Here is a 9,891-nt window from a genome sequence, read left to right on the forward strand (position 1 = left end):
TCTTATGATACACCCAAATATAATACAGAGATACATCTTCAGACTATTTAAAAAAAAATTGGGATAAAACTTAAAAAAGAAAAAGATAGGCGTGATTTTGAATGTATCCGGATATGCAAGGACATTTTTAAATTTTTAAAGGTGTGAGAGGCACCACCAAGGAGAGTATCCCTCTAATATAGAGTTTGTACATTTTTTTATACTAGATATATTATTCAGTTTTTACAATAATGAACTTTGGAAAGTTTAACATTGCAAGTTGCAACTATCCACACGCTCTGAATCCAATTGCAATTCAATCTTGAGCAAACTTCTCAGCTCTAGTAATGATTAATCCCTCCAACACACCAATAAGTCAGTCAAAAAGGTGCAAGTTGAACCATAAATTGTGTATGACCACTCATCCACCAGTATGGTCCCTGATAATTCCGCTTCATCCCGCATCCCAATGCAATGTTGGGAGTTTTTCAAGTACATAACATGAAAATTGTAATCGCTACATCATTGTTTGAAAAACCCATTCGTGATTATTTATCAAAATTACTGAGACCATAATAAATTGGCAAAATATTTGATATGTTGGACTATAGGATCAAACCTGCAATACCTCACTCCTCAATACTTTTACAGATAGTGTTTATAACACCAGAAGCACACTAATTTATGTTTTCATTGGTGAGTAAATTGTTGATGCTATCTGTCAAAAAATAAAACTGATGCTAACAAAATATGTGTTAATAAAATCATGACTTTTACATATAATAAGAGATGTGATCTTTCCCCACCCTTGAAGGCCATGAGTTCCATACAAGCAAGCAACTCCTAAGTCCTAACAACTAACATAAGTTCGCTTCAGTGGATGACGGGCTTCAAGGGATGGGCTCTAAGCTTGGACAAATCTAGGTTGGAATCTAGATCCTCATCCAGTTCACCAACAACGCTTCTGCAAAATTCAAATCAAAGGGGTTAGGGTTCAAAAACGCGGGTATCCTGAGTCTAAAACAGATAAAGTTGAAAATATATTGGAGAAACCAGCATACATGTTGTCACCCCTAATGATGTATAAACCTAGAACAAGCTGCTGGACACCTTCCTGTCATTAGAAACAAGAATGAGGCGACAAAAAGAAGACATGTAAAACGAGCAACGCCAAAATATAACTCACAAGAAAGAATCCGATAAAATGTGCAAACATTATGTCACCAAAGTCATGAATAATCAAATTTTAAACAAATGCAGAATATCATTTATTCATACCTTAGTAGAATAAACTCGTTCATGAGACTCATCAAGAATTATATTTGTCGCCTGGTCAAAGCCTTTTAGGACACCCTTAATAGGAAAGCATCATAATTAGAAGTTAAAACAGTGTTGGGCAGTTTAAAATTACAAGCAATCAAGAGTTAATTTCATGCAGAGTACACAAGGCTTACCACTATATTCCGTCCATCATTTGTAATGACTGATATTGTCTCTGCCAAAGTAATAAAAGCTTTAGTGAAAGTAAACATTGATAACCATCACTTAAACACATAATATTTAAATATCGGCATATTCTAATGAATTACCTAAGAGCAATGTCTATCAAGTCTAAAAAAAGTAAGTTTTTGTAATGAATTACCTAAGAGCAATGTCTATCAAGTCTAAAAAAGTAAGTTTTCGCAATGAATTACCTAAGAGCAATGTCTAACAAGTCTAAAAAAGTAAGTTTTTGTAAAAGTTGTGTATTCAATATCTTAATATGGCCAACTCAGGTGTACTTCAAAAACTAAAATAGCGTTTATTAATATTATTGGTGTGTGTTAAAAGGGTGAGTTAGAGGGCTTGATGCTGGCATTTCTCAATAATAATATGTAACTAAGAAGAAAAATATTTAGCATCATACAAAAACAGGAAACATGTTACATATCACTTACGATCTACGAGGGATTCTAGTCCAGGTCCAGCCGACATCTTGCAGAGATAGTTACTGACTGGCTAATTGGCTTAGTTGATTGTCAAACTTCTATCACAACTGTAAAAGTGCTCAATATCAAATCCAAACATTATATAACTAAATGCAGATAAATGCCAAACAAAGTAAAAATGTATATATTTATAAAAGAGCAGCAAATAATATGATTCGCAAAATCAATCAAGGATTAAACTTGGTTAGTAGGGTTTTGCAAGTTCGCGATAGTATAGCTGGGATACCGACACCTCAATAAAAAAAGACAGAAAACTCATAATCAGACTGAGAAAAACCCTGCTTGAATGATTATTGTTCAAACTACAAGAATGCTAACCCATACAAACCTAGAAAATAATTTGCCTCTTGTTAATAGCTATGCAATCATTAGGGTAAAAAACTCAGTTTTTTATAAGCAAATGCTAATTGTCGGTATATTATGTTAGTAACTAGAGTTTAAACTGTAGACCTTTTTCTCCAACTTATTCAAATGCCCCAGTTGGATAGGAGTTTGGTTAGGCGCAATCCAATAGAGGGAGATGTGTTGGTGGTGGGCTGTAACAAGGAGAAGGCCAAAGTGTAGAAGAGAGTTTACACGAGGAGCTGGCAGTTAGTTAGAATATTTCCCCAACATGAGTGTGTGTGTGTGTGTGTGTGTGTGGGTGGGTGAGTGGGGGGAGGAGATAGGAATGAGATTGTTAGCACCTGATATGGTTAGGCAGCGAGATAAACATTTTCTTCTTACTGAGGAGCTGATACTCTGACCTGCAATTGCAGATTGTTCATCCCTTGATAATTCAATACCTTGCTGTATTTTGATATATGTCTCTGCTCTATCATACCTGGCTGTATTTTGATATATATCTCTGCTCTATCACACCTTGCGGCATTTTGATATATATCTCTGCTCTATAAAATTGGTCTGACCTCCCTTTTCAAGCCCCCGAAGATGCCCGATTAATGAACGTCGTTGAGCATTGTTTGGATCGTCCGAAATTAAGTCTAGATGGCCAGAGGGATGTATTGATAGCTAAGATCAAATGTATTTGTGCGTCAAAGGAAGTTTCCCAGAGTTGTGGACGTTTACTAGAGTAACAATTTATGAGTTATTTCATCGCTGGTCTCCACCACGATATTTGTTCAAGAGTTGGGACATGCAAACCTCGCAACCATAATTTGGCCATGCAACTCACGATATTTGTTCAAGAGTTCGGACGTACAAACCTCGTAATCATTATTTGAATCAACACACACCTTGGGCCCGTCCAATAAATTAAATTGGAATCCAACACAAGTCTCCCTGTAACGGGTAACAACAATCTGGATCCTCTTGGAGTTCAAATAAGTCCAATTTCCCTACTGGTTCCAGTGTTTCTTCTGGATCCTCTAGACCCATTCCTTCTGTGATGAGTTGTCGTGGTAGCACCAACGAAGATACATGTCATTCTAGCGGACCGTTTTCAGAGTTACATGAGAAATGGTCAAAGGGGTTGTGGTTCCATTGTAATGAACAATGACACTCTCCATCAATGTGCAACACATCATCTTTGTTTGAATGTTCTGGGTGACTATTGATGTTGACTCTGAAAAGGAGAAAGAGGGTGAAGAGTTGGATCGTAAAACTTTAGATGTTTTTGGTTGTGATAATCAATAAGGTTTGGGGGGTTTGCACTATGAAGTTGTAAGGGTTTGGGAACGACGCTTCTGTTCTTGTCCTCATTGATGACAGCACGACAAAATTTTGTTTCCCCAACAGTGGTTGAAGCATTGGGGTTAACTATGGTTCCCTCCACGCCATTGGGAGTTCGGTTGGGTGAAGGCCACTGTATCATGACACTTGGTAAATGCACTGGAATCTGGTTGGAGTTAGGAGGAACCAGAACCACTATCACTTTAGAGGCATGTGTTGGGAGAAAACATTATATGGTTTGAAACATTAGATAGTGTCACAATGGATTGGAAGACAACGACCATGACGTTCATTTATGAAAGGAAAACAGTTCAGCTACAGGCTCACAATAGTGTTGGGATTCTTTCTACTTAGCAAAGGATTGTGACAGAGGATTCTTTTCTGACAGGTTCTTTTTGGTCTGTTACCATGGAGATGAATGTTAGTAGTTTGCCCAAGAAACAGAAGGATGACTTGCAACTATTATCGGGCCTACTTGAACTACAACAACATCAATTTGTGGCAAATGACCAAAGATGTGCCTTTGGTCAAAAGCATGTGGAATATCTTAGTCATATAATTTCACATCAAGGAGTGGTCGTGGATCCGAACAAGGTGAATACTGTTATTAATTGGCCTACTCCTAAAAATGTTAAAGACGTGCGTGGATTTTAGGGGCTGACCAAATATTATAGAAAGTTCATCGCAAATTAAGGTAAAATTGCAAAACCAGTGATTAAGTTAACAAAAACGGAGGGATTTCAATGAAATAAGGCTGCTGCAAATGCTTTGCAACAGCTTAAAGTGGCTGTTACTTCTGCCCCAGTGGTTAGCCTTGCCTGATTTTGACATTCCCTTGGAGATTAAGTGTGATGCAATGTTGTCATTCAAAATCAAGATATTATAAAAAAGTAATCATATTTGGTGCTTTCTTTGCACAAACAAAGTTAACCACTTTCCCTATATTTACCTTAATGATGCCATTCAAAATACCTCTATAGTATACAAACAAATTTCATATCATTCTTTTTGTATATACAAGTATGCTAATACAATACCACACAGAAAGCTTAGCGCAGACAATTAGCAGCAAGAATAGTATAATCACGATGCAAATTTGAAAAGTAGAGTAAGCAATAGAAACGAAACAGAAATGAATAAAAGGAATTGAGGAGAACAAACGGGGACAAAATATGTACCTATGGGTATGAAGGAGAGCGTGACGGAAGACAGTGATCGTCAGTTGTCACCACCAAGAGACGAGGAGGAGGTGGGGGGTTTTGGTTTTGATTTGGGGAAAATGAAATTTGAAGTGGCCTCTATTAACTTTTAGGGCACTTTGTATAACGGCCTAGGATATATATTTTTTTTACACAATGCATATCAATAAAATTTATCTAAAACATAAAATATAATTATTTTTTATAACAAAATTTTGCTATCTGTGTGTGACTATATCAAACATATAAAACCACATCTTATAGTAATGTTTATTATCATGTGTGAACTAAGGAAATTACTTTTCCCACCTTAAGCATTCTTTCTCACACCATTATGGAAAACAAAACTATCATTGAAATACCAAAAAAATTTACTTTCCATCACATCCCAGTTCACACTTAATTTGTTTGTAAGTGAGCATTATTTTAATTTTTAACAAAAATTAATATTAGAATGTATCTCCGTATAACTTACGGAAAAACATTTTTAAAAGAGTTTTTAATAAAAAAAGTGTGAGACACTTTCCGTTCCTCATTTCCAACAAATTCTCTCAATCTCTCTCAAACCACTTTTAAGTTTCTACTCTGAATATGCAACCAATTGAAGTGTTCAACATCAATTGATTAATACAGAAATACACTTCCGTATGATTTTAAAATTTGATTTTTAAGGAATACGAAAAATGCATTTCTATGGTTTTAGAATTTGATTTTCAAAAAATACGTCGAGTGGTATTTAAGAGTGTCACATCCTTATATGGTAGTAGATGCGCGCGCGCACACACACACAGAGAGAGAGAGAGAGAGAGAGAGAGAGAGAGAGAGAGAGAGAGAGAGAGAGAGAGAGAGAGAGAGAGAGAGAGAGAGAGAGAGAGAGAGAGAGAGAGAGAGCCACCTAGTCCAACACATCAGGAGATATTAGAGGTGGGACAAATTATGGTAGATCATGTCGTTGATATGTTGCATACATGTTGTCATATTATATATCTTGCGCGAACGAGTATAGACATAAGAGACTTTCTGGAAGGGCTTTTGGGAGCGCCATTGTAGATGTCATCCTATCAGAGGCACGAACGATATTGCAGCACCAGAGACTGTGAAGAAACAAAAGGGTATAACATACTCACTAGGATAATGTTTGTATTAGGAATTACGATATCATATTATCGTTTGTATTTTATTATTTTGATAGTATTATAGATTATTGACATGACACTCTCAAAAAAAACTACTCACCAACATTCTCGATCTTCTATATTAAGGTTAGATTCTTAGTTTGACATTGTTATTAAGTTAGTCCATGAGAAATATTATGAGGTCCTAGTCACAGTCCTAACCTTTTACTTCATCTGCAAAAGGACTTTCTAGAATTACAATTTCCTCACTCACAAAAGGACTTTCTCAAAAAGCACTTCAGCTAAACTTTTAGTGAGAAAAAGTAAACAAAAAGAATTACAATTTCCTCACTCACAAAAGGACTTTCTCAAAAAGCACTTTAGCTAAACTTTTAGTGAGAAAAAGTAAACAAAAAGAATTTTCAGAGATAGTGTGGGGTGAGAAATGAAATCAAGTTTACGGATGATGAAAATGAGTGAAAATAGACCTCTATTTATAAGCTAGAAGTTGATACTTAAAAGGAAATGATTTTAAGGCTTTTTAAGACTTTCCAATTGATTGGTTACCCTAAGTTAATTGAATATAATGCTAAAAAAGGAAAAGAAATATATTTAGCCGTTACCCATTATTAAGATGTTATCCTAATCGCTTAGGATCAATTTTGAACCGTGCCAATCAATTAGGTTAATGTGTCAATCGATTGGCAAAGACAAAATTTTGTCTAGAGCTATTTTGACTGATTATCAACTTATCTGACACAACTTCAAGGAATTTTTCAAAATGTATTATTGAGAAAAATAATTTTGAAAACAAGCTTTTGTGTGTGTGATTTAACCATGTACTTTCACGAGAATGCCTTTATGCTTTACAATATGTTCACTCAGACGCGACGAGATAGACTTTCACAACTTTCATATACTTTAAGACTTGTCAGATGTTCCTTTCTTGTAGACACTTGCTCGAGTTTACTTGAGATGGGGCTTGAGTTAGATTCCATTTGATTTCCATCAGGAAGGAGTCAATTCCATTATCTAACCCTAATAGTTTAGTTTGCATCCTTAACCACTTTATCCGCTTATGCTTGACTTTAGTTATCATTAGAATTTTAGTTGTCATCTTTAAACATTTGTTGTCATCATCAAAATTTGATATCTTTAAAGATATATCACTTTAGCTTTCCTCTTTTCAATCACTATGAGCAAGTCAGATAAGAATTTGAGGATAGACTTCTCAAAAGAAATTAGCAAGATCATGAAGAAGCAGGAAAAGAAGGATAAGATAAGCTCCACTGAAGATGCAAGGGCTCAGACTCCCACAAATGCTAGAACATCACGGGAGGGAATAACTTCAGTGTCGAAGATGAAGAATCTCAAAAAGAAGAGGAAGGATCTGGCTGGAGAATTTGAATTTGACTCAGATGCTCATGATGACTGAGTAAATTTCCTCAGATTAGGAGGCCTCTTTGAAGGCAATCTTTGTTGACCAAGTTAATAGGAAAAACATCGTTACATTCAATCTGGTTGTAGAAGCTGAGGACCATCCTTTAACCCAACTTGGCCATTAGGATGTAGTGCAGAAACTGTATTTGGGGTCAAATCCATAATTGTTGTTACACGATACTATGCTCAAATGAGGTTCTCTTGGAATATTATCAAACAAGCAAGTAAATTGCAACATTTATAATACTCAAATTGAATTGCATGATTATGGGAACCTTTTTTAGAACCTTGTTCTTCAGGTGCAAAATAACCATAGTACACACCTTTGGGATGGGTATACCTCTGGCTCTATGCCGTTGAGTATTAGTAAAGCTCAACACTAAAAAAGATTTTGTCATTTGGCTCTTTATTTTCATTTTAAGGGGAACTACAAATGCTTTGACTTCCCTATTGCACTTAAGGGGGTATGTAGGCACAATATGTAATGTCTTGCTAAGCACACTTTTAAAACTTCTTTTCTCACCATCCCACTCTATTTAAACAAAAACAGATTATAATAACAATAACAATAATATATTTTCAAAGAGGTTCTTGTAGAGTACTACATATGTGAGGGGTGTTAATAACTTCCCCTTGCATAACCAACCCCCGAATCTAAGGTCTATGTTTATTTTATTAATTTTGATTTAAAAAACTTATTTAGTTTTGATTTCTCTCTTTTTCCCATTTCCTTTGGAAACAATAAAGTACGGTGACAACTTTCACTAAGATACGAGTCGGGTCAATTCAATGGCCTATGGTCTCAAATTTTCACTATTATAACCTTTTGCACCCTTATGAACATAATCTCTAATAAAATTATGTTTTATTTTTATGTGCTTGATTTTAGAATGTTGAATAGGATTATTTGTCAAACAAATAGTAACAATATTATCACAAAAGATTGGAATAATTTTCCAGCTGATATTTCATCTAGAGTAGTTGGGTGTAACGACTAGGCAGTGAGATGTATTATGCTTGTGTTGTACGGGTGTAACGACTAGAGTAGTTGGGTGTAACGACTAGCCCAGGATATAAGGTTTTCACCTATGAATTGACAACTTCCACTAGTGAATTTTCTCTCAATTTTATCCCTAGCATAGTCAGCATCAGAGAATCCAACTAACTTATAATATAGGGATTTCTTATACATTTGTCCCAAATTTATTGTTCCTTTCAGATACCTAAAGATTCTATTAACAGTAGTTAAATCAGGTCTAGAAGTTGTTAAGTAAAATACTGCTTCTGACAAACAGTATAAAGATTCATTCAAATTTATTGTTCCTTTCAAACACTACATAAAATTCATTCAAATTTATTGTTCCTTTCAAACACTGCATAAAATATTAGGTCTAGAAGTTGTTAAGTAAAGTAAGGATCCAATCATATACCTATGTACAACTTCTGACAAACTTTGGTGTTTCTTTGCTCTTTGCTCATATTGCAGGTTAGATGAATATGAGTTGTCATGATTTTGCAATCATCTAGGTTGAACTTCTTCAGAAGCTCCTTTGTGTATTTGGTCTGATGAACATAGACTCCACCCATGAATTGATTGATTTGAATTCCAAGGAAAAACTTCACCTCTCCCATCATAGTCATCTCAAACTCAGTCTGCATTGTCTTAGAAAACTCCTTTCAAAGAGTAGCATTAGTAAAACCAAAAATAATATCATCAAGATATACTTGAATAATTAAGATAGCATTTTCAATGTCTTTCTGAATAGTGTATTGTCCACTTGACCCTTTTGAAAGCCATTTTCTAATATAAAATCACTCAGTCTCTCATACCAAGCTCTAGGAGATTGTTTAAGTCCATATAATGATTTCTTAAGTTTAAAAACATAATATGGATAGATAGAATCCTCAAATCCAGGTGGTTGTTTGACATACACTTCTTCATAAATGACACCATTTAAAAATTCATTCTTAACATTCATTTGATATAAGATGAATATTCTGATTAATGGCATAAGATAAGAGTAACTTGATTGCATCTAACCTTGCAATAGGTGCAAATGTTTCAGATAAGTCAATACCTTCTTGATGATTGTTTCTTTGTGCTACAAGTCTAGCTTTATTTCTTATCACTTCTCCTTGTTCATTGATAAGGTTTGGGTACTGATTCGGCTCTTCTTGTATTGCCATAAACCATTCATCATCTGATAGTGCTTCATCGACAAAAGTAGGTTCAATCACGGAGAGAAGTCATAGCATGAAATTTTCCTCTCTGAATGCAAACTTTTCAACAAGCTCTGACATTTTATTGTCAGGCTCTTTGTCATCAAACTTGATGTGTATTAACTCTTTAACCATTTTGGTTTCAGTGTTATACACCCTTATGCCTTAGAGCGTTCAAAATATCTTAAGAATATACCCTTCTGAGCTTTGGCATCAAATTTATTTAGATAGATCTTATTGTTTAAGATGTAACATGTACATCCAAACAGGTGAAAATAA

The 9,891-nt window shown here is 35.0% G+C and overlaps 1 protein-coding gene across 1 annotated transcript; it reads right to left on the reverse strand.

Annotated features, from left to right (window-relative positions):
* Nucleotides 1–652: 652 nt before the first annotated feature.
* LOC131644008 (sm-like protein LSM8) lies at nt 653–4,972 on the reverse strand. The gene is made up of 6 exons (XM_058914384.1): nt 4,817–4,972; nt 1,917–2,014; nt 1,434–1,474; nt 1,258–1,332; nt 1,041–1,093; nt 653–943 (listed from the first exon to the last, which is right to left on the reverse strand). The coding sequence occupies exons 2-6, from the start codon at nt 1,951–1,953 to the stop codon at nt 853–855; spliced, it is 297 nt and encodes a 98-aa protein (XP_058770367.1). The 5' UTR covers nt 1,954–2,014; nt 4,817–4,972; the 3' UTR covers nt 653–852.
* Nucleotides 4,973–9,891: the final 4,919 nt, after the last annotated feature.

Source organism: Vicia villosa, linkage group LG1, assembly GCF_029867415.1.
Source record: "Vicia villosa cultivar HV-30 ecotype Madison, WI linkage group LG1, Vvil1.0, whole genome shotgun sequence".
NCBI lineage: Eukaryota > Viridiplantae > Streptophyta > Magnoliopsida > Fabales > Fabaceae > Vicia > Vicia villosa.

What these genes read in the sequence shown, in the direction of transcription:
- LOC131644008 (XM_058914384.1), bottom strand. Translation starts at nt 1,953, where the DNA reads ATGTCGGCTGGACCTGGACTAGAATCCCTCGTAGATC. An exon ending in ATGATGGACGGAATATAGTG is followed by an intron (nt 1,333 to 1,433) that starts GTAAGCCTTGTG and finishes TTTCCTATTAAG; the next exon opens with GGTGTCCTAAAAGGCTTTGA. An exon ending in AACGAGTTTATTCTACTAAG is followed by an intron (nt 1,094 to 1,257) that starts GTATGAATAAAT and finishes TTCTAATGACAG; the next exon opens with GAAGGTGTCCAGCAGCTTGT.